At 37.4% G+C, this 25,853-nt stretch overlaps 1 protein-coding gene across 17 annotated transcripts in view; it reads left to right on the top strand.

Moving 5' to 3' along the window:
* Nucleotides 1-25,853, top strand: part of EPB41 (erythrocyte membrane protein band 4.1) — a 206,215-nt gene that overhangs the window by 125,660 nt on the left and 54,702 nt on the right. For 9 of the 17 annotated variants that reach the window (XR_003433356.1, XM_027109405.1, XM_027109402.1 and 6 more), the window contains 4 exons: nt 524-696; nt 19,513-19,721; nt 23,036-23,092; nt 24,287-24,349. Coding sequence is in view for 16 of the 17 variants with exons in the window: in XM_027109405.1 (XP_026965206.1) it covers nt 524-696; nt 19,513-19,721; nt 23,036-23,092; nt 24,287-24,349 (502 nt within the window). In the remaining variant the exon portion in view is untranslated. The remainder of the gene's footprint in view (nt 1-523; nt 697-19,512; nt 19,722-23,035; nt 23,093-24,286; nt 24,350-25,853) is intronic. The other 8 variants (XM_027109409.1, XM_027109410.1, XM_027109401.1 and 5 more) reach the window with 4 other exon arrangements.

Here is a 25,853-nt window from a genome sequence, read left to right as displayed (position 1 = left end):
TAACTGAGTTGAAAATACACCAAATATCCTATTAAATAGGATTTAATAGGCATTGAATACCAGGCATTGAGTTTGGAGTGCATTTGACAAAATTATTATTCTAGCAGAGGGGAAAAGAGCTCTGGGCTTGAATTCTATGACTGCCCAACTTCTTAACAGCTATGACCTTAAGCAAGTAACCTTCTTTGAAGTTCAGTTTCTTTTATCTATAAAATGATGAAAATACTACAGGGGTATAGTGAAAATAGTACAGTGCTATAAAAGCGTTTTGAAAACCATAAGACCCTACCTATAGAGATATAAGATTATATCATTAATATAAGCCACAAATAAATTATACATATTGTTTTGAGAAATGACAGAATTAAAATAATGATTGCTTGATTGGAAATTTGTCTTAGTAACTATAAGGAAGCTGTGAGAATTGTGAAACTTTTTAATACTTGATTTTGTCTTTAATCTCACAACCTCATTAGAGTGAGATGATGTATATAATATATGATTATCATGTTTTTCCCCCCAGACTGACATCTACAGACACCATTCCTAAAAGCAAATTTCTTGCCCTGGGATCCAAATTTCGATACAGTGGCCGAACTCAGGCTCAGACCAGGCAAGCTAGTGCTCTGATTGACAGGCCTGCCCCACACTTTGAGCGTACAGCAAGCAAACGGGCATCCCGAAGCCTTGATGGAGGTTTGTATTGAATATTAATGATTTCTTGTTATCCTAACTCTTTAGAGAGAGATAAAGGAAGAATGGTTATCAGATGTGGTCGGGTACATTCAAACTAAGTGCAGTTATCTATAAGAGAATCAAATTAAAGAGTCTCAGTGATAAAACGAAATGGATCTCACTAATTGTCGAATTTAGTGGAATCATCTTAAGAAAAGGAGAACAGAGGTTCAGAGAGAGTAGTAACTAGATCAAGGTCCCACTGCTGGGAAGTGGTGGATTGAACACCACTAGAATTGGAATTAGAGTTCAGAATCTCTACCACAGGGTGACACCTAATGTAGTATACTGAACTAAACCCCTCTTGAACATTTTTAAATAGTTATTTTTCAAGTAGAAAAGAGGGAAGGGGCCTGCCTCACTAGCGCAATCACTGAAAAAGTTTAGATCATTTGTCATGTGTCAATTATAGACCAAAAAAACAATCCTATTACTGGAGTGTCCAAATTTTGTTTAAATAAAAGAGGGAGGAAATAAATAAGTTTCATAATTGTATATACTGACAGAAGATCTGTTTCAGTTTTTCTAAGTTTAGTCTCAAGGATTTGAGAGCATTAGCATTACTGAAATGAAGTAAAAAGCCACAATCAGTTTTTTTTTTTTTGGCCCTGCCACGTGGCTTGCAGGATCTTAGTTCCCCTACCGGGGATTGAACCCGGGCGCCAGCAATGAAAGCATCAAGTCCTAACCACTGGATCACCAGGGGATTCCCAAGCCATATTCAGTTCTTTATGCAACTAGAAAGAGGTGGCAAATAAATAAAAGTTCAGAAGGCAGTAACCAAAATAGAGTATTGCTGATTGCAGCTCTATACTATCTATTGTAAAAGCAAGGTGCATGTTACAGTAGTTACAGGCTTCGGTTCTGGAGTCGGACCTGGTTCCAATCTCAACCACTGCATTTATGATCTATCTTCTTGGGTGAGTTACTTACTCAGTGTCTCAGTTTTCTCATTCATAAAATGGGTATGATGATAATATAATATTACCTCAAAGAATTTTCATGAGAAAATAAATGAGATGATATGCTTGGCACAATGGCTGGCACTTAATGTGACCCCAAAATATTAGCTGTCATTAAAATATTGTTAATATTCTGGCCGCAGCATTATTATTTTGTTTTGTATCATCCAGAACTATGCTGCCGTATTCTGGTTTGTTGCATTATGGGAGCATATATCAGAAATACCTAGCTCACTTTAAAGGGATCAGGAATGGGTCAGCCACACTTGGAAAAGAAATCACCTAAACAGTAGAACTTTTGTGCTTCCGTACCACGAGTCATGCTTCTTTCTTTCTGATGTTTCTCTACAAGGCAGATTGTAGGCTTTGTTTATTTACTCTTTATCACAACACTAGGAATTAAGCTCAGAGATTAAATAACTTTTCTTAAGATATGATAGCTGGTGGATTGGAGTATAGGTTGGTTTAACTCCAAAATCCATGTTCTGCCAGATCCATACTTATTTACTGATTTGTTCAACTATTTTAAACTTCTGTGTGTCAGGTATTGTTCTAGTTATTGGGGATACAGCTGTGAAGATACAGACATGGTTCTGCCCTCATGGGGCTTACATTCTATGCGTAGAAACAGAAACAAAATGAAACAAGTTCAGATAGTGATAAGTGCTATAAAGAAAATAAAACAGTAATGGAATGGAGAGTGTCTGTGGATGGGGAGATTGGGGAGCTGTTTCAAATTGAGTGGTTCACTCTAAATTTAGAAGGTTCCTCTGAGGAGCCTCATTTGAACTGAAACCTGAATTATGAGAAGGAGCCAGCCATCCCCAAATCTGGGGGGATAAACATTCTTGAAAAGGGAGTATCAAGTACAAAGACCTGTAGGCAGATGTGAGTTTGGCATGTGTCTAGATCAGTGCTATCCCATAGAACTTTCCATGCTGATGAAAATCTTCTATTTTGTGATGTCCAGTTTGGTAGCCAGTAGCCATATGTGGCCATATGAACTTGAAATGTGACTGTGAAACTGAGGAACTCAATTTTAACTAAACCTAAATAGTCACACATGGCTAGTACAAAGATCTACTCCACTACAGGGGTAGTAAAGCAGAAGCTTGGTGAAGTCTGTTGCAGGATCTGAGTGAGAGATGACAACAGCTTGGACTTGAGTATTGGCGTTAAAGACAGTGAAAACCGGTCAGGGATACAATTCAGAAGTAGCGCTGACAGAATTACTGGTAAATTAAGTGTTGGAGATGGTAAGGAAAAGAAAATCAAGGTTTGTTCCTAGGCTTGATCATTTACTACAATGGGAAAGTCTGAGAGAGGAGCAGAGTTTGGGGATGTAGGAAATCAAGACTTCTCTTTTGGACATGTTAAGTTTGAGGTATGATCACTCAATCCTCATATCTGCCATATTCATGTAACAACCTCAGGCATCGCTTTCTTGTCCGGTAAATCACCCTACCTCCAGTTTATCTTTGTTTTGGGGAGTTATTATTCTTATTATTTTATCCCCATTTTTCAGTGAGAAAACTAAGGCTGGAAAGTTTAAGCAATCTGTTCAAGATCTCACAGCTAGTAAGTTCCAAAGCTTGAACAAAAACTCACGTCTGTCTGATACCATATGGCTTCTTCCACTAAATGAAATTTCATTGTTATATAGATACTATGCCTGATGTATCTTTTCTTTCTAATAGCAAAAATAACCAACAATTCAAGGGTTAGTGAGCTTTGGTACTTTGAACAAATTAGAAATTATTTAATTTTCTAACATCTTTATTGGAGTATAACTGCTTCACAATGGTGTGTTAGTTTCTGCTGTATAACAGTGAATCAGCTGTACATATACATATATCCGCATCTCCTCCCTCTTGCGCCTCCCCCCCACCCTCCCTAATGCACACCTCTAGGTGGTCACACAGCACTGAGCTGATCTCCCTGTGCTATGTGGCTGCTTCCCACTAGCTATCTATTTTATATTTGGTAGTGTATATCTGTCCATGCTACTCTCTCACTTCATCCCAGCTTACCCTTCCCCCTCCCCGTGTCAAGTCCATTCTTTATGTCTCTGTCTTTATTCCTGTCCTACCCCTATGTTCTTCAGAACTATTTTTTTTTTTTAGATACCATATATATGTGTTAGCATACGGTATTTGTTTTTCTCTTTCTGACTTACTTCACTCTGTATGAAGACTCTAGGTCCATCCACCTCACTACAAATAACTCAATTTCGTTTCTTTTTATGGCTGAGGAAAGCTTTACTTATAAAGATGCTTCTGTTACTTGTAGAAATAACATGTTGACTGTCTCTATTTTTCTAGCTGTAGAAACCTCACAGTTCAATTCAAGATTTTTTTTTTTTTTTTGCGGTATGCGGGCCTCTCACTGTTGTCGCCTCTCCCGCTGCGGAGCACAGGCTCCGGACGCGCAGGCTCAGCGGCCATGGCTCACGGGCCCAGCCGCTCCGCGGCATGTGGGATCTTCCCGCACCGGGGCACGAACCCGTGTCCCCTGCATCGGCAGGCGGACTCTCAACCACTGTGCCACCAGGGAAGCCCTCAATTCAAGATTTTAAAAAACCTTGATGTCTCTGTCTAATTGACTAATATTGGCCAGTTATATTAAATTATACACTGTGTTCCTGGCGGGAAATCTCCAAAAATTTGTCTTCAAATGTTGTAGCAATGTTTGAGTTTCCAAAACCAAAGCATGTAAAACAATTCTAAAGGAAGACAGTCAAAGCTTTGTTGGCTTTACCGTTAGTATCACAGAGTTTTGGGAGCTTAGAAAAAGTTTTTGTTTTTTTCTTTTTTTAGGTTTGTGGCAACCCTTCGTGGAGCTAGTCTACTGGCGCCATTTTCCCAACAGCATTTGCTTACTTAGTGTCTGTGTCACATTTTTTAAAAAAATTTAATTTAATTTATTTTTTATACAGTAGGTCCTTATTAGTCATCATTTTATACACATCGGTGTACACATGTCAATCCCAATTGCCGAATTCATCCCACCACGACCCCCACCCCCCCGCACCTTTCCCCCCTTGGTGTCCACACGTTTGTTCTCTACATCTGTGTCTCTATTTCTGCCCTGCAAACCGGTTCATCTGTACCATTTTTCTAGGTTCTACATATATGCATTAATATACGATATTTGTTTTTCTCCTTCTGACTTAATTCACTCTGTATGACAGTCTCTAGATCCATCCATGTCTCTACAAATGACCCAATTTCATTCCTTTTTGTGGCTGAGTAATATTCCATTGTATATATGTACCACATCTTCTTTTTTTTTTTGCGGTACGTGGTCCTCTCACTGTTGTGGCCTCTCCCGTTGTGGAGCACAGGCTCAGGACGCGCAGGCCCAGCGGCCATGGCTCACAGGCCCAGCCACTCCGCGGCATGTGGGATCTTCCCAGACTGGAGCACAAACCCATGTCCCTTGCATCGGCAGGTGGACTCTCAACCACTGCACCACCAGGGAAGCCCCTACCACATCTTCTTTATCCATTCGTCTGTCAATGGGAATTTAGGTTGCTTCCATGACCTGGCGATTGTAAATAGTGCTGCAATAAACATTGGGGTGCATGTGTCTTTTTGAATTATGGTTTTCTCTGGGTATATGCCCAGTAGTGGGATTTCTGGATCATATGGTAATTCTATTTTTAGTTCTTTAAGGAACCTCCATAGTGACTGTATCAATTTACATTCCGACCAACAGTGCAAGAGGGTTCCCCTTTTTCTACACTCTCTCCAGCATTTGTTGTTTGTAGATTTTCTGATGATGCCCATTCTAACTGGTGTGAGGTGATACCTCATTGTAGTTTTGATTTGTATTTCTCTAATAATTAGAGATGTTGAGCAGCTTTTCGTGTGCTTCTTGGCCATCTGTATGTCTTCTTTGGAGAAATGTCTATTTAGGTCTTCTGCCCACTTTTGGATTGGGTTGTTTGTTTTTTTAATATTGAGCTGCATGAGCTGTTTATATATTTTGGAGATTAATCCTTTGTCTGTTGATTCGTTTGCAAATATTTTCTCCTATTCTGAGGGCTGTCTTTTCGTCTTGTTTATGGTTTCCTTTGCTGTGCAAAAGCTTTTAAGTTTCATTATGTCCCATTTGTTTATTTTTGTTTTTATTTCCATTACTCTAGGAGGTGGATCAAAAACGACCTTGCTGTGATTTATGTCAGAGAGTGTTCTTCCTATGTTGTCCTCTAAGAGTTTTATAGTGCCCGGTCTTACATTTAGGTCTCTAATTAATCCATTTTGAGTTTCTCTTTGTGTATGGTGTTAGGGAGTGTTCTAATTTCATTCTTTTACATGTAGCTGTCCAGTTTTTCCAGCACCACTTATTGAAGAGACTGTCTTTTCTCCACTGTATAGCCTTGCCTCCTTTGTCATAGATTAGTTGACCATAGGTGCATGGGTTTATCTCTGGGCTTTCTATCCTATTCCATTGATCTGTGTTTCTGTTTTTATGCCAGTACTGTATTGTCTTGATTACTGTAGCTTTATAGTATAGTCTGAAGTGAGGGAGTCTGATTCCTCCAGCTTCGTTTTTTCCCCTCAAGACTGCTTGGGCTATTTGGGGTCTTTTGTGTCTCCATACAAATTTTAAGATTTTTTGTTCTAGTTCCATAAAAACTGCTATTGGTAATTTGATAGGGATTGCATTGAATCTGTAGAGTGCTTTGGGTAGTATAGTCATTTTCACAATATTGATTCTTCCAATCCAAGAACGTGGTATATCTCTCCATCTGTTGGTATCATCTTTAATTTCTTTCATCAGTGTCTTATAGTTTTCTGCATACAGGTCTTTTGCCTCCCTAGGTAGGTTTATTCCTAGGTATTTTATTCATTTTGTTGCAATGGTAAATGGGAGTGTTTCCATAATTTCCCTTTCAGATTTTTCAACATTAGTGTATAGGAATGCAAGAGATTTCTGTGCATTAATTTTGTATCCTGCAACTTTACCAAATTCATTGATTAGCTCTAGTAGTTTTCTGGTGGCATCTTTAGGATTCTCTATGTATAGTATCATGTCATCTGCAAACAGTGACAGTTTTACTTCTTCTCTTCCAATCTGTATTCCTTTTATTTCTCTTTCTTCTCTGATTGCCGTGGCTAGGACTTCCAAAACTATGTTGAATAATAGTGGCGAGAGTGGACATCCTTGTCTTGTTCCTGATCTTAAAGGAAATGCTTTCAGTTTTTCACCATTGAAAATGATATTTGCTGTGGGTTTGTTGTATATGGCCTTTATTATGTTGAGGTAGGTTCCCTTTATGCCCACTTTCTGGAGAGTTTTTTTATCATAAATGGGTGTGGAATTTTGTCCAAAGCTTTTTCTGCATCTATTGAGATGACCATATGGTTTTTATTTTTCAGTTTGTTACTATGGTGTATCACATTGATTGATTTGCATATAGAATCCTTGCATCCCTGAGATAAATCCCACTTGATCATGGTGTGTGATCCTTTTAATGTGTTGTTGGATTCTGTTTGCTAGTATTTTGTTGAGGATTTTTGCATTTATATTCATGAGTGATATTGGTCTGTAATTTTCTTTTTTTGTAGTATCTTTGGTTTTGGTATTAGGGTGATGGTGGCCTCATAGAATGAGTTTGGGAGTGTTCCTCCACAATTTTTTGGAAGAGTCTGAGAAGGATGGGTGTTAGCTCTTCTCTAAATGTTTGATAGAATTCACCTGTGAAGCTATCTGGTCCTGGACTTTTGTTTGTTGGAAGATTTTTAATCACAGTTTCAATTTCATTACTTGTGATTGGTCTGTTCATATTTTCTATTTCTTCCTGGTTCAGTCTGGGAAGGTTATGCCTTTCTAAGAATTTGTCCATTTCTTCCAGGTTGTCCATTTTATTGGCATAGAGTTGCTTGTAGTAGTCTCTTAGGATGCTTTGTATTTCTGCGGTGTCTGTTGTAACTTCTCCTTTTTCACTTCTGATTTTATTGATTTGAGTCTTCTCCCTCTTTTTCTTGATGAGTGTGGCTAATGGTTTATCAATTTTGTTTATCTTCTCAAAGAAGCAGCTTTTAGTTTTATTGATCTTTGCTATTGTTTTCTTTGTTTCTATTTCATTTGTTCCTTCAGGTGTAAGGTTAGATTATTTATTTGAGATTTTTCTTGTTTCTTGAGGTAGGCTTGTATAGCCATAAACTTCCCTCTTAGAACTGCTTTTGCCACATCCCATAGGTTTTGGATCGTCGTGTTTTCATTGTCATTTGTCTCCAGGTATTTTTTGATTTCCTCTTTGATTTCTTCAGTGATCTCTTGGTTATTTAGTCATATATTGTTTAGCCTCCATGTGTTTGTGTTATTTACATTTTTTTCCCAGTAATTCATTTCTAATCTCACAGCATTGTGGTCAGAAAAGATGCTTGATATGATTTCAATTTTCTTAAATTTACTGAGGCTTGATTTGTGACCCAAGATGTGGTCTATCCTGGAGAATGTTCCATGCACACCTGAGAAGAAAGTGTAATCTGTTTTTGGATGGAATGTCCTATAAATATCAATTAAATCTGTCTGGTCTATTGTATCATTTAAAGCTTCTGTTTCCCTATTGATTATCATTTTGGATGATCTGTCTATTGGTGTAAGTGAGGTGTTTAAGTCCCCCACTATTATTGTGTTACTGTCGATTTCCTCTTTTATAGCTGTTAGCAGTTGCCTTTTGTATTGAGGTGCTCCTATGTTGGGTGCATATATATTTATAATTGTTATATCTTCTTCTTGGATTGATCCCCTGATCATTATGTAGTGTCCTTCCTTGTCTCTTGTAACATTCTTTATTTTAAAGTCTATTTTATCTGATATGAGTATTGCTACTCCAGCTTTCTTTTGATTTCCATTTGCATGGAATATCTTTATCCATCCCCTCACTTTCAGTCTGAATGTGTTCCTCGGTCTGAAGTGGGTCTCTTATAGACAGCATATATATGGGTCTTGTGTTTGTATCCATTCAGCAAGCCTGTGTCTTTTGGTTAGAGCATTTAATCCATTCATGTTTAAGGTAATTATCAATATGTATGTTCCTATGACCATTTTCTTAATTGTTTTGGGTTTGTTTTTGTAGGTCCTTTTCTTCTCTTGTGTTTCCCACTTAGAGAAGTTCCTTTAGCATTTGTTGTAGAGCTGGTTTTGTGGTGCTGAATTCTCTTAGCTTTTGCTTGTCTGTAAAGCATTTGATTTCTCCATCAAATCTGAATGAGATCCTTGCCAGGTAGAGTAATCTTGGTTGTAGGTTCTTCCCTTTCATCACTTTAAGTATATCATGCCACTCCCTTCTGGCTTGTAGAGTTTCTGTTGAGAAATCAGCTGTTAACCGTATGGGAGTTCCTGTGTTTGCTATTTGTCGTTTTTCCCCTGCTGCTTTTAATAATTTTTCTTTGTCTTTAGTATTTGCCAATTTGATTACTGTGTGTCTCGGTGTGTTTCTCCTTGGGTTTATCCTGTATGGGACTCTCTGCACTTCCTGGACTTGGGTGGCTATTTCCTTTCCCATGTTAGGGACGTTTTCAACTATAATCTCTTGAAATATTTCCTGGTACTTTCTCTCTCTTCTCCTTCTGGGACCCCTATAATGTGAATATTGTTGCATTTAATGTTGTCCCAGAGGTCTCTTAGGCTGTCTTCATTTCTTTTCATTCTTTTTTCTTTATTCTGTTCCACAGCAGTGAATTCCACCATTCTTTCTTCCAGGTCATTTATGTGTTCTTCTGCCTCAGTTATTCTGCTATTGATTCCTTCTAGTGTAGTGTTCTTTTCAGTTATTGTATTGTTCATCTCTGTTTGTTTGTTCTTTAATTCTTCTAGGTCTTTGTTAAACATTTCTTGCATCTTCTCGATCTTTGCCTTCATTCTTTTTCCAGGGTCCTGGATCATGTTCACTATCATTCTTCTGAATTCTTTTTCTGGAATGTTGCCTATCTCTACTTCATTTAGTTGTTTCTCTGGGGTTTTATCTTGTTCCTTCATCTGGAACATAGCCCTCTGCCTTTTCATCTTGTCTATCTTTCTGTGAATGTGGTTTTTGTTCCACAGGCTGCAGGATTGTAGTTCTTCTTGCTTCTGCTGTCTGCCCTCTCAGAAAAAGAATTTTGAAATAATTTATTCCAGCCATCTTATTTTATAGAAGTAGAGTGTGAAGCTTAAAAAAGTAATTTGTCCAAAGTTAACCTAGTTTGGTACTGCAAATTTAAGACAGAATTCACATTTTCTGATATCCAGATCAATCCCTTTTTCCTTGATTTATTCCATGATGCCTTCTTCCTGTCTCTACAATTTGAAAACTTTTTAAAGATGCATGATCTTAAGTGGTGTTGGTCTTGATAATTACCACAGTACTTGCTGCATTGTAAGTGCTTAACAAATAAATTTTGAAAATAAGATGATTTTTTTCTTATTTAGTTGAATGTGAGCACAATTTTTATGTTCCACACTTTCTATGTGATATTTTAAGTGCATTAGAATTTCCTGTTACAACTCTTGTCCCTCTGTTTAATTTCTCTGCTCGGAAGAAAAGTACTTAAAAAAAAAAATCTTCACTCAAATCCTGATGACTAATGAAGCTGAGTACCTTTCCATAGTTTATAGACTATTTGCATATAATTATTTCTGAAGTGCCTATTCGGATCTTTTGCTCATATTTTTATTGAGTTGTCTGTCTTATTAATGTGTAGGGGTTCTTTATATATTCTTGTCTCACTCCCAGTCTTAGGGAGAAAGCATCAGTAGTTCATCATTAAATGTGTTGTTTGCTTTGGGTTTTATGTAGCTACCTCTTATCAGATAAGGAAATATCTAAGAGTTTTTATCATGAATGAATGGTGACTTTTACCAAGTGCTTTTCACTTCATTGGTTGATATAATATGATTTTCTCCTTTTTTGAAAAAAAATTTAACTATTTATTTTTGGCTGTGTTGGGTCTTTGTTGCTTCGCGCAGGCTTTCTCTAGTTGCCGCAAGCAGGAGCTACTCTTCGTTGCGGTGCGTGGGCTTCTCATTGTGGTTGCTTCTCTTGTTGCAGAGCATGGGCTCTAGGCATGCGGGCTTCAGTAGTTTTGACACGTGGGCTCAGTAGTTGTGGCTCGCGGGCTCTAGAGTGCAGGCTCAGTAGTTGTGGCGCATGGGCTTAGTTGCTCCGTGGAATGTGGGGTCTTCCCGGACCACGGCTCGAACCTGTGGCCCCTGCATTGGCAGGCGGATTCTTAACCACTGTGCCACCAGGGAAGTCCTATTTTTCTCCTTTCTTATGTTACGTGGTGGATTACATTGATTGACTTTCCATTGTTAAGCCTTCTTGGCATTCATGAAGTAGACTCAATTTGATCATAATATACTTTTCTTATGTCATTTTAGGCTTTTTGCAATGATTTTCATGAGAGAGAAAGGCCTGTAATTTTCCTTTTTTGTAATGTTGTCAGGTTTTAATATCAAGTTTATGCAGGCCTCATTAAATAAATTAGAGAAGGATTCCCTCTTTTTCTGTTCTCTGGAAGAGTTTTATGTAAGATTGGTATTATTTCTTCCTTAATGTTTGGAAGAATTCACCTATAAAGCCAGTTGATTCTAAAGGTCCCTTTGTGAGAGGGTTCTTTACTTACAGAGTCAACGCCTTTATTAGAAAGGACTATTAAGATGTTCTAGTTCTTGGTAATTGTGTTTTTCTAGGAAATGTCCATTCCATCTAAAATTTCAAATTTATTGCCATAAAATTGTGTATCTTTTTAATATCTATAAGATCTCTTGTACTTTTATGTTCCTGATATTGGTAATTTGTGAACCCACTGCCCCCCCTTTTCTTTTTAAGAGTCTTGCTACAGATCTATTAATTTTATTACTCTTTCCAAAGAACCAACTTTTGGTTTCTTCATATATATATATAAATTTTTTTTTTTTTTGCGGTACGCGGACCTCTCACTGTCGCGGCCTCTCCCATTGCAGAGCACAGGCTCCGGACGCGCAGGCTCAGCGGCCATGGCTCACGGGCCCAGCCGCTCCGCGGCACGTGGGATCCTCCCGGACCGGGGCACAAACCCGTGTCCCCTGCATCAGCAGGCGGACTCTCAACCACTGCGCCACCAGGGAAGCCCTCTTCTTATATATTTTTAATTTAATTTATGCCAGCTAGTATCTTTATTATTTTCCTTTTACTTTTATTGAACTGTTCTTTTTCTAATTTCTTAAAAGGATACCCATTGATGTTTCTTTCTTTTTTTTTTTTTGCGGTACACGGGCCTCTCACTGTTGTGGCCTCTCCCGTTGTGGAGCACGGGCTCCGGACGCGCAGGCTCAGCGGCCATGGCTCACAGGCCCAGCCGCTCCGCGGCATGTGGGATCTTCCCGGACCGGGGCATGAACCCGTGTCCCCTGCATTGGCAGGCAGACTCTCAACCACTGCACCACCGGGGAAGACCCCCATTGATGTTTCTTATTTCTTAACAACCTGACCTTAGAATTCAAGCGATTTGCCTAAGGTCACATAGTTAGTCAGTGACAGAGCTAGAAGTAGAATCTAGAACTGTTCTCCCAGTGCTGCGTTTTTTTATTCTTCACCATGATGACTTCCTTTTTTGTAGAAGAAGGAGAATGAAAGATGTCAGTAGTCAGTATTCATTGAGCACTTAGTATGTTCCAGACACTGTTCTAAACATTTTACATATATTATCTTTTAATCATCTGAGTTGCATATAAACTGAGTAGGACAAATCTTTTGTAGTTCTGTTTTTAAGTGTCTTTTTTTTTCTCTCTGTGTGGTGTCTTCTCAGTATAAGAACTGGAAACATTTCTATGCAAGCTGTTTTTCCCTCCTTTTCCTAGATCCTTTTCCATTCTTCTTAAAAGAGAGACTTTCCCCTATTAGTTCTCCCTCTTTTATTTTTTTTTTTTAATGAATATAGACCTCTAAGCTAGAGATGGTGTATTAGGGAAACTTTAATAAGAAATGCTTTATAAGGGGCCTCATTTTAATGACCATTCCCTTTCTCTTTTCTATCTGGTGCTCAAAGCATCTGCTTCACCAGCTGAAGAACTAAAACTGGTTCCAATCCTAGTTCATACGATAAGAGGGGGAAGTCACAAGGATAAGCTAATAATGACGGCAAGGATTTTTCAGTTTATATTTTTGTTGCACTTTTTGCTTTTCAAACCATTTCCATATATTCCTCTTTGGTACCAACAACCTAGCAGACAAGAAACATTTAGGAATTCTTGTTTTACTCATGAGGAAACCGGGGTACAAGAAAAGTTATATAACTTCCTAGGATCACACAACCAAGCTGTTCATCCGTCCAGTGAGTAGTGGTTGCAGTGATTCTTGCCAGGGGAATACATCCATATCATCTTTGGAGCTTTAAAACAAAACAAATACCTAGGCCTCACTCTTAGATACCACATCTGTCTGTGGTGGAACTGAGCATCAGCTGGGTTTTTTGTTTGTTTTTCAAGATCCGTAGATGATTCATGTGGGCCCTCTGATAATGGGATCACTGATCCACTGCATACCCATTGTACCTATACTGTACTAGCAGAAATTGTGCTAGTAAGTAACAGAGCTAGAACTAGAATTTAAGACTCCTTTTACACAATGTGATGGTTTTGAGTTTTACACTTCTCTGCTCTAATAAATAACTAAGTTTCTGTTGTTGTCAGATAAGAGCAACATAATACTGGAGTTAATTGGTCCACAAGATGATCACAACCAGCATTCTTCCTTGCCTAGACCTTCAATAATGGGAAATAATTGAATTTTTAAAGTTAAGTGTTCTCTATCTATGTATCAAAATCTTTTAATAGTTAACAAATGAATTCATAAAACTGAAAAACCAAAACATCTTAAAAAGTAACCATTACCTCCAACACTGAATATACTAAAAAGCATTGAATTATATAGTCTAAATGGGTGTGTTTTATGGCTCAATAGAGCTGTTTAAAAAGACAAGAACCAGTCAACTACCATGATTCTCTGGGGTGATCCATAGTTTTTATAGCCTTCTTATGGAGAAAAGGAAAGAAATTTGCCTCTCTCCATAGCTGCTAGGTGATATGTTTCACTTGAACTGCATTTCAATGTGTGCATTATTAGTTTTTGCCCAACATACTCTTGAAATAATATTAACCCATAAAAAAATACAAAGGCTTAGGTATGACATTAAAAGTTATTATATGTAGGATTTATAAAGTGATTTTATATCCACTGAGTATACCAACCATCCTGTAGAGTTCATATCTTCCACATTTTACAAATGATGCAACTTTCTGCCTCTGTTTCTAACTGCCGGTTTCTACACCTATACCTACTTTCCCACATATAGTACAGATTTCCAGGGCTAGAAATGCTGAAGACTTAAATTATTTGGCTCTGCAATATTAGTACTGGATTAAAACCAAATGCAAGTGGCAAAATAACACATGGTGAAAGCATGGGCTATGTTTCTATGATGCCAGGCAGAAACGAATTAATTCTTTGAGAGGAGGTGTGAATACACATGTATAATGATACTTTAACACAACTGTGAGCAAAATATTTTGTCACATTCCCCTGTGTTGTTAGATTTGGTCTGCCATCTGCCATTCTTGCGCTGACTGGCTTAGAGCACTCATGAGTAGCAGGGACTTGCAAGAGGCTACAGAGTGTTCATTGAAAGATAAGGTAGATCCTCGAGGGGGATGGGGGGCAGAAGGATTGGGAGTTTGGGATTAGCAGATACAGTCTAGTGTATATAGGATGGATAAACAACAAAGTCCTACTGTATAGCATAGGGAACTATATTCAATATCCTGTGATAAACCATAATGGAAAATAATATGAAAAATAATATATATATGGCTGAATCACTTTGCTATACAGCAGAAATTAACACAACATTGTAAATAAACTATACTTCAATAAAATATTTTAAAAAAGAAAAAAAAAGGAAAGATAAAGTAGATCCTTGTGTTTCTGTTGCTTTTCCTGTGTATCCTCTGAGGAGTTATTTCTTTCATTGGACATCATTACAGAATGTCAAGCATTTTTTTCTTGGTGTTGTGTATATGAAGTAGTTGTGAATTTCAATTTTTAATCTGTTCTGATTCATGGAATTCCTTTGTATGACCTAATTTTTACTGCTTATACATATAAATTTATCAGGAAAAGTTAAGTTCAGAATACTCAGTTTAAGAAGGCAGGAAAAGAATCAACATTGTGAAAATGACTATACTATCCAAAGCAATCTACAGATTCAGTGCAATCCTTATCAAACTACCACTGGCATTTTTCACAGAACTAGAACAAAAAATTTCACAATTTGTATGGAAAGACAAAAGACCCAGAATAGCCAAAGCAATCTTGAGAAAGAAAAACGGAGCTGGAGGAATCAGGCTCCCTGACTTCAGACTATAGTACAAAGCTACAGTAATCAAGACAGTATGGTACTGGCACAGAAACAGAAATATAGATCAATGGAACAGGATAGAAAGCCCAGAGATAAAGCCACGCACATATGGTCACCTTTTCTTTGATAAAGGAGGCAAGAATATACAGTGGAGAAAAGACAGCCTCTTCAATAAGTGGTGCTGGAAAAACCGGACAGCTACATGTAAAAGAATGAAATTAGAATGCTCCCTAACACCATACACAGAAATAAACTCAAAATGGATTAAAGACCTAAATGTAAGGGCAGACACTATAAAACTCTTAGAGGAAAACATAGGCAGAACCCTCTATGACATAAATCACAGCAAGATCCTTTTTGACCCACCTGCTAGAGAAATGGAAATAAAAACAAAAATAAACAAATGGGACATAATGAAACTTAAAAGCTTTTGCACAGCAAAGGAAACCATAAACAAGACGAAAAGACAACCCTCAGAATGGGAGAAAATATTTACAAATGAAGCAACTGACAAAGGATTAATCTCCAAAATTTACAAGCAGCTCATGCAGCTCAGTATCAAAAAAACAAACAACCCAATCCAAAAATGTGCAGAAGACCTAAATAGACATTTCTCCAAAGAAGATATACAGATTGCCAACAAACACAGGAAAGAATGCTCAACATCATTAATCATTAGAGAAATGCAAGTCAAAACTACAATGAGATATCATCTCACACCAGTCAGAATGGGCATCATCAAAAAATCTAGAAACAATAAATGCTGGAGAGGGTGTGGAGAAAAGGGAACCCCCTTGCACTGTTGGTGGGAATGTAAATTGATAAGCCACTATGGAGAACAGTATGGAGGTTCCTTAAAAAACTAAAAATAGAACTACCAAACGACCCAGCAATCCCACTACTGGGCATATACCCTGAGAAAACCATAATTCAAAAAGAGTCATGTACTACAATGTTCATTGCAGCTCTATTTACAATAGCCAGGACATGGAAGCAACCTAAGTGTCCATCGACAGATGAATGGATAAAGAAGATGTGGCACATATATACAATAGAATATTACTCGGCCATAAAAAGAAATGAAGTTGAGTTATTTGTAGTGAGGTGGATGGACCTAGAGTCTGTCATACAGAGCGAAGTCAGTCAGAAAGAGAAAAACAAATACCATAAGCTAACACATATATATGGAATCTAAAAAAAAAAAAAAATGGTCATGAAGAACCTAGGGGCAAGACAGGAATAAAGACGCAGACCTACTAGAGAATGGACTTGAGGATACGGGGAGGGAGGGGGAAGGGTAAGCTGGGACAAAGTGAGAGAGTGGCATGGACATAGGTACACTACCAAACGTAAAATAGATAGCTGGTGGGAAGCAGCCGCATAGCACAGGTAGATCAGCTCGGTGCTTTGTGACCACCTAGAGGGGTGGGATAGGGAGGGTGGAAGGGAGGGAGACGCAAGAGGGAAGAGATATGGGGATATATGTATATGTATAACTGACTCACTTTGTTATAAAGCAGAAACTAATACACCATTGTAAAGCAATTATACTCCAATAAAGATGTTAAAAAAAAAAAAGGCAGGGCTTCCCTGGTGGCGCAGTGGTTGAGAGTCCACCTGCCGATGCAGGGGACACGGGTTCGTGCCCTGGTCCGGGAAGATCCCGCATGCTGCGGAGCGGCTGGGCCCATAAGCCATGGCCGCTGAGCCAGCATGTCCGGAGCCTGTGCTCCGCAACGAGAGAGGCCACGACAGTGAGAGGCCCACATAACGCAAAAAAAAAAAGGCAGGAAAGTGTGTAATAAAAATCATAAAGATTTCCATGTAAGATAATTAAAATTTAAAAGTCTCAGCACATGAAGGATAATGATCTGTTATCAGAAATATTAAATCATGTGGAAACACACTACATACCTAGACTTTGCCAGGTAAGTGAGGTCTTACTACGAAGTATGTGGATGTTTTCTTTTAGTTCCTGAAAGAATGAAGATAAAAATCATAAAAAGGGTATGAGTGATTGTTTTTAAGTGAGTGATCTGAAACTTAGATGCCCAGTAATCCAAACCAAAACAACTCTTAACTCTGTGAAAAGATAAAGCTTTTGTCATAAGCTTATATTGTATATTCCCTCTAAAACAGTCTGTATAGTCTATATACAGTCTTTGCCCTAAATCAGGGTTTCTTAACCTAGCAACCTTGTCCTGTACACACTAGAGCCAGTACCCCCTCCTACTTCACTCCTCAGTTGTGACAACCAAAAATGTCTCCAGAGATTGCCAGATGTTCTCTGCGGTGTCAAAATCACCCCTGGTTTAGAACTGCTGCCCTAAATATATTAGAGAATAGGAACAATAATGCAAATTGATAAGACTCTGGAAGAGGATAGGGTAGAACTCAAAGGGTTGTTTTAGTTTTTTTAAGGACTAAAGGCCAAAGGTTTTGAATTTTATTTCATTTTTTTAATTAATATTTTTGGAGTATAGTTGATTACAATGTTGTGTTAGTTTCTGCTGTGTAGCAAAGTGAATCAATTATACATAATCATATATCCACTCTTTTTTAGATTCTTTTCCCATATAGGTCATTATAGAGTATTGAGTAAAGTTCCCTGTGCTATCCAGTAGGTTCTTATTAGTTATCTGTTTTATATGTAGTAGTGTGTATATGCCAATCCTAATCTCCCAATTTATCCCTCCCCGTCCCTTTCCTCCTTGGTAACCATAAATTTGTTTTCTACATTTGTGACTCGATTTCTGTTTTGTAAATAAGTTCATTTGTACCATTTTTTTAGATTCCACATATAAGTTATATCCTATGATATTTGTCTTTCTCTGTTTGACTTCACTCAGTACAACAATCACTAGGTCCATTGATGTTGCTGCAAATGGCATTATTTTGTTCTTTTTTATGGCCGAGTAATATTCCACTGTATATATGTACCACATCTTCTTTATCTGTTCATCCGTCAATGGACACTTAGGTTGCCTCCATGTCCTGGCTATTGTAAATAGTGCTGCAGTGAACATTGGGGTGCATGTGTCTTTTCAAATTATGGTTTTCTCCAGATATATGCCCAGGAGTGGGATTGTTGGATCATATGGTAGCTCTATTTTTAGTTTTTTAAGGAACCTCCATACTGTTCTGTATGTTAGTGGCTGTACCAATTTACATTGCCACCAACAGTGTAGGAGGGTTCCCTTTTCTCTACACCCTTTCCAACATTTATTGTTTGTAGTGTTGTTTTTTTTTTTTGCGGTACACGGGCCTCTCACTGTTGTGGCCTCTCCCGTTGCGGAGCACAGGCTCCAGACGCGCGGGCTCAGCGGCCATGGCTCACGGGCCCAGCCGCTCCGCGGCATGTGGGATCTTCCCGGACCGGGGCATGAACCCGCGTCCCCTGCATCGGAAGGCGGACTCTCAACCGCTGCGCCACCAGGGAAGCCCGGGTTGTTTGGGGTTTTTTTGATATTGAGCTGCATGAACTTTTATATATTTTAGAAATTAATCCCTCGTCAGTCACTTTGTTTGCAAATATTTTCTCGCATTCTGTGGGTTGTCTTTTCATTTTGTTTATAGTTTCCTTTGCTGTGCAAAAGCTTTTAAGTTTCATTACGTCCCATTTGTTTATTTTTGTTTTTATTTTCATTAGGAGGTGGATCAAAAAAGATCTTGTTGCAATTTATGTCAGAGAGTGTTCTGCAAATGGATTAAATGCCCCAACCAAAGGACATAGAATGGCTGAATGGATTGAATTTTATTTTTTAATCAAACAATTAAAAAGGAAAGTGTCTGATTCAAAGATTTGCCCTTAAGCTTAAAGAAGCATCAAAATATGTACATGTCTTATAAGAAGATTCCTTTATCAAGCTATTTTGTAATCATTCTGAGGAGGCTTAGCAGAAGAAATCAGACTTAATCCTTTTTCCTAGAATATATTTTTAGGTTCCTGAAACCACCTATAAATAAATGGATCTTTATTTCAAAAGGCCTTCATAGAAGAAATCAGACTTAATTAACCCATTTTTTCCTTCATAGACTACCTTGCAGGTTCTTGAAACTAATAGATTACAAGGTTAAACAATCTTGCCAACTTTTTAATAAAATGAGTTTTCCATTTTTTTTTTCATATATTTCTGTGTCCACGTCCACCCCCCTCCCGCCTCCTGTCCCACCCTTTATGGAACATTATCGTCAGGACATTTTAGCTTTTCTGTTAGGGTAATTTTAGCTTTCTTATTGCCATTATTGCCATCAGTTACCTGCCAGAGCACTAATAATTTATTTTTTACCTTCTGTATGGTAGCCCACTGGACACTGTACCACTCGTATGTGTCCTGGAGTCACAGTTATTTCACCTGGTGGCTGTGAAGTAGTACAGTGACTCTTGCCTTCACTTATCCTTCACTTGTGCCTTTTTCACGTAGCAGCAGCCGTTGATTCAGCAGACCGAAGTCCTCGGCCCACCTCTGCACCGGCCATTGCTCAGAGTCAGGCCGCAGAAGGCAGCGTCCCAGGTGCACCTGTTAAAAAAGCAGTGGTTTCTAAAACACCGAAGGAAACAGTGCAGGTTGAAGTGAAAAAGGAAGAAGTCCCACCTGAGCAACCTGAGCCAGAGCTCACAGAAGTGTGGAAGGTATGTCATAAGCCCAGATGTCTAGCTAATTCACTTTTTGGTTCAGAGGTGTTGACTCCTTGACCAGGAAGATTCTCAAAGCACTGTTTTTTGTCGGATCCTAACAAAGTTATTTCTTCCTTACTCTTTCGGAAAGAAGATATCTCCCATTAACCTGTAAAATATTTTCATAGAATTATGTCATGAAGTAGTTGTAAGCTATCCCAGTTTTCTGGTGACCCACAGCTTTACCCAACTTAAATCTTAAAAAATGAGTCTGTAAAACACACCAGAACTGTGATCATCTGTTTTTAAAAATAATTTTTACTCATCCAGAAGGAATTTCCACATTCCTTTTTAAGAGTAAGCTCTGCTAGTATGAGTAAAATATAATTTGATTTCCTAAAATGGATATATGTGTAACATACCCAAAGAATATCCAGATATTATATAAAGCACATCTATATGGTTGTTCAAATCTTAAGAAACTTTACACAAAGGGGAAGATCCATTATGTAGGGGAGGTTATGCTACTGGGTTGTTTACAGTTCTGAGTTGATTGTACCCACAGTCACGGAACTTTGTTGAAACATCACCAATTTAATTAGTAGATATCCCAGGAGTAACAGTATCTGGACTGATCTTTTATATGTTGATAAGCTTTTTTAAATACATTTAAACAGTGATGGAGTTGAGCTGTCAGTTCAGATTTACTGAAGTAAATACGAGTCTCACTGTTGACAACAGGAATTAATAGAAGCAGTCTTTATAAGAAAAATTACATTTTTATATGTCTGTTAAGGAATTTAAAACCATATAAGACCTTGGGAAGTGCTCTCCCCTTGGCAGATGGATTAATCCTGTCCTTTTGGAGCCAGTTCAATATCTAGTTTACCTATAGAGCAGTGGCCAATCTGGCTCTGTTTTGACTGTATTAAAAAAAAAACAAAACTATTCAATATGACATATAGTTTTTATGGTCCTTTCAGACCAACTTGAATCCAGAGTGAATGGTAGGTGTTTGCATTTTTGTATCTAGCCAAATGTGCATGACATTGACCACCAGGTTCAGTATCAACAATGCCTTTTTAATGTTAGACTACTTCAGTTTTTAATGTTAGGGTAGCTCACCTGGCACTTTTGACTGTCCTTCCATTTGTGATACTAACTGAAAAGTGTTAGATTACTGGAATTGGCAAGGGAATCTTTTTGGTGGCTAAGATTCTTCTGGCTTTCTGCTAACTTATTTGTTCTTTTGCCTGTCTGACAGACATAATATCTTCAAGAATAGGTTCCCTTTGCTCTTGGGACCTCAGCAGAGTGGAGAGATCACTTCCTGTTATATGCTCACCATTTAAGTGCCAGTTGGGGGTCTTCTTGCCAGTTAATTCTATATAAATAAATTTTGAGATACTTGTATTGAGATCAGACTGAAAGCCACCTCTGATAACCTTCTGTTACTGTAATAGTAGTGACGGAGTTAAGGGTGACTCTGAGTTGATTTTATTTGTAGCAGTTAGAAAATAATTATGGAATTTGCCTGAAGCTGTATTTACTATATAAAGCAGCAGTAGTAATAAAGTAGCCTTGTAATTGTGGAAATCTCATTGCCTAACACTAAGTTGGTGCCCGATAGAGATAGCTTTTTGGCATCTTGAGTCATTTGACAAGACCTACTTTGCAGGTGTGGAGATAGTACCTTTCCTCATGTACATCTTTATCTCCATTGATATTCTCTGTAGGAGCATAAATAGAACTACTGTTGCTACTTGGTCTCCATTCTTAGATTGAAGTAGAGGCTCTCAATTTCTTGCTGTTGGATTGCTAAGGACGCAAAGCAAGAAGTCATCATTCATTGAAACAAGTAATTTAAGCTTTACAAAATAATTGAAAACTTCCATTTGCTAAGCATTCACAACTCTATGAAGATATTATCTCCATTTTATCAATAAAAGACTTAAAACTCAGGTGAAATAACTTGTTAATGGCAACATAGCAATAATCCCAGAATAATCCCAGTTATTTCTACTGAAATTCAGAGTAGAAATAACCCAAATTCTTAATTACCCCAGTAGTTAAAAGGACTGTAGCCAGATGTGCTTATGATTTGACAGTGTCACAAAGGTTGGTATCATCTTATGTTCTTTACATTCAGTCCTAGAGAAAACAGCACAATGACATTATATTCTGAGGTAATGCTCCCAAGTGTGATTAAAAAGAATGTGTCAAGGGAATTCCCTGGAGGTCCAGTGGTTATGACTATGTGCTTTCACTGCTGAGGGCCCAGGTTTGATCCCTGGTTGGGGACCTAGGATCCCGCAAGCTGCACAGCGGCCAGAAAAAGAAAAAAAGAAAGAAAGAGTACATCAAAACCACAGATTAATGAGGTTCTGTAAAGAACGTAATGATACAGGGTGATTGATTTGACGCTTAATAAAAACATTTTTCTCATTTTGATATATCCAGTGCTTTAGGCATTGATCACTCTTGGTTTTTAAATTTATGCTTACTCCATTTTGGGTATATAAAATGACTGCTGCTAAAGGTATTTCAAAGCCAGGCAGGAGGCCTTAGTTATTCTCTTCCTGTTCTTAAGGATGAATCTTTTCCATCCACCGAACACATGGGCTCCAACTCCCTGGAGAGGAGATTACAGTGTGTTGAATGTTGCAGCTGAGCCCTGTGTGTGCTTATTTATAAATCAGCCTTGGAAGTAATTGCATGCATCAGTAACAATTTGGATTGAGTTTATTTTGATGTGTTGTTGTCTAATAAACTCAAGGGTTAAACTTGCCTCCTTAAATATATTGATCAACTAACAAAATTTTTTGTATTTACCTGCTTGGTGTCATATGTGGTTTATTTTATGTGTGCTCTAAACTGTAAAGATGTTCTTTTTGTTTCTGTCATGTATGTCATACATTGGTATCTTCATTTGTAAATTTGTTTTTATGTTATTTAAGATACTTCTACATCATTTTTAAAAAGCAAAACAAAAGACTTTTTAAAGTCTAAATTATTATTTTTAATAAGTACTTTTTAATCAATAAGTATAAATATGTTCTCTTCATGAATAGAATAATTACCTTAATTTTCTTTTTTGATCCTTTGGTTGTCCATATTACCTCTTCAGCTTTGAGAATGTGATGGTGAACTAACAGATTGTTCTTGAGAGCAGTGTCCTTGCCTGTAATACCCCCGTAAGACTGCATCATGATGATTACGTATCAGCTTATTTCACAAGCAGCCTAAAGATGCAGCTGATTTGGAAATGGCGCTATTCATAGAAACCTACTAACCTGAAATGTTTTTACCACTTTATTTCTTAAATGTAGGTGGAAAAAACCCACATCGAGGTCACAGTACCCACCTCAAATGGTGACCAAATACAGGTTTGTGCCAATAGGCCACTTATTCCTTTTCCCTCCCTCCCCATTTTTTTCTTCCCTCCCACTCCCTGCTCCTTAAAAAAAAATTATAAGTTGAAGGTTCAAAAAAACTTCAATGAGCCAATATTTTATCATTTTTCTTTCTTTTTTTAATAATGGCAAAACAGAAGCTTGCAGAAAAAAATGAAGATCTGATAAGAATGAGGAAGGTTAGCCATTTTTCACTTTCACAAAATCACTTTACCATCACCCATGCTGACTTTCAAAGTGCATTAAAAAGACAGTGATCCATTCTTTTCATTGATTTCTCTTAATCCGAAATTACTTTCTAATAGCAGGTATACATATACACATGTTATGTATATATATGCATATACATACATATGTATACCAAAGAAATTATAATCCTATACTATATATTGAAAAATTTCATTAAAATAAACTTTCCAGTAGGAAAATATATTTTTAAACAGAATGAAATAATTAGTGAAGGCCAAATCTATCCTTTATATTTAAACTTTATAAGAAATATTTCACAGTGGTACCATATGCTTGGAATCGTTGACAGTATTTTATGCATATTTATTATGGAAACCATCATAGCAGCAACTCCCAGTATTGCTAATAATTATCGGTTTGGCTGTTCTGTGTCTCATTCTTCCCAACCATAGAGTAGGATGAATCAATTCTTACTGAATAGAATATTGATTGACCATGTATAAAATGCCCTTAGATCTTTCTTAAGGAAGATATTAGAGCCGTACGTACCTGCAGTATTACTAAGTTTGAAATAATGTCCAAAATGCTAAATAATGTCTTAAAGCATTTCCCTACTCCATGGAACACGGAGAGTCAAGGCTTCTTAAAGTCATGCATTTTAAGGTAACCCTCAGACAGCTCACAGAGGAACGTAAAGCAGCTTGTTATGTAAGAAGCCAATGAAGCCAGGAGCACTGTCTATTTAAATAACATCGTCGCATTCTTCCATCATTCATGAACAATGTCATCCATTTTCTAGTGGTAATCGTGTCCTCTGTGTGTCCTTGTGGTTCTGTGACCATTTCATGTTGGCATATGCTGCGCTATGGACATTTAATTTTTAATATTTTTTTGGTTTGCCAATTTGCAGTTTTTTCGCGCAAGAACAACATTTTAATTTTTTATGCTTTTCTGTTTTTCCCTCTTTCATTTTCACAGAAAAAGAGAGAGAGACTAGATGGTGAAAACATTTATATCAGACATAGCAATTTAATGTTGGAGGTTTGTATGAACTTGAAGCTTATTTCAGTTGGTTGCCTGTAACCTTCTGCATTCTTTGCTGATTCCCTTTCTTCTTTCTATGCTGCGTTTGGTTTTGCATGCCATTGCATGAGAGAATTTTAGGTTTAAAATGCTTTTGCATGTTGGTAAACATGAAGATATGCAACCATCTCTACTTCTGACTCTTTAGTTTCCATCTCTCATACTTATCTAAAAAATATATGATTGGGACTACCTCAGCATCCCATGGTTCCATTGTTTTACCCACTTTTAGAAAGAACTACATCACTGTTTAAAAGTTCCTTGAATTGCCCAAGAGTATAAACTCCTGTATGTTTCAAGCATCAAATTTATACAATTTTTTCATCTTCTGAATCAGGAGAATGTGGAAAAATAGGAGAAATGATCACAATTCAAAATGGACTTAACTTTTTGAGGATACCAAAAAAATGACAGAAGAATAATCAGGGGGAAAAAAAAGTAAGATACAGGAAGGAAAGAAGGGAGGCTAGCATTTAATGAGTAGATAGTATGATATTAGATAGTTTAATTATGAAACAAGCCTGTGGGTATGGGATTTTTATTTTAAAGAGAAAATTGAGGCTAAGAGAAATTAAGTAATTTCCTTGTGGTTATAGAGCTGGTAAATCAGTAAAGCTAGGATTTGTGTTAGGGTCCATCTAACTCTATTAAACTACACTTTTTTTTTTCCCATTCGGAAATAGCAACATACTATGTGCTGTAGGAATTGTAAGGTCATTTTCCCATTGTATTTAATATCGGTCAGATTTTCACCAAGCCTATATTAGTATACTTTATCTAGTGTCAGGCTCCACACGGGATAAGGAAAAAACTAACTAGAAGATTAGAGGAACTCTATGAGGAAAAATTAAGGAAATTGGAGTTATTCTATACAGAAACAGGCCATGTTTACACTTCAGAAACTCTTACCTGGAAGCTAATGATCTAATTATCTTACAACTCCACTCAAGACAGAACCAAAAGAAATGGGTATAAATTCTGACATCAGAGATTTAACTCAAGTATAAAGGAAATGTAACTATATAGGAAGATGATAAATCATTCTTGCCTTCAGGAAGCATCCAATGTAGGGACAAATGGAAGAGAGAAACAATAAATAAGTAAACAAATACTGATAAAATGATTACAAGTTATTATAAAAGCTATGAAGGGGAAATAGTATGCTGTGCTAATAAAAAGGACCTGCTCTAAATAAGATGGACAGGGAAGTTGTCTATGAAGAGGTAACACTTAAGCTGAGACCTGAAAGATGAACATATGTAATGGTAAATATTATTGAAGTGGATGTTTGAAGCAACTTTTTTAGATAGAACTCTAATAGCATCCAGTAATTACTTAACGTCATCTATTCTTTGTCAATACATATATTTTAAGCGCCTGCTAGTATAAGATACTTCGATAAAAATAAAAATTATGGCCAGTTTTCATTAACCATGTACTGTGTGGTAGGCACAATACCAAG

The sequence above is a fragment of the Aethalodelphis obliquidens genome, unplaced genomic scaffold (genome assembly GCF_003676395.1).
Source record: "Aethalodelphis obliquidens isolate GAN/ISIS:26980383/991018 unplaced genomic scaffold, ASM367639v1 scaffold9, whole genome shotgun sequence".
In the NCBI taxonomy this organism is placed as follows: domain Eukaryota; kingdom Metazoa; phylum Chordata; class Mammalia; order Artiodactyla; family Delphinidae; genus Aethalodelphis; species Aethalodelphis obliquidens.
The sequence above is the reverse complement of the archived record's forward strand: the minus strand, read 5'-3'. Positions and strand labels throughout refer to the sequence as shown.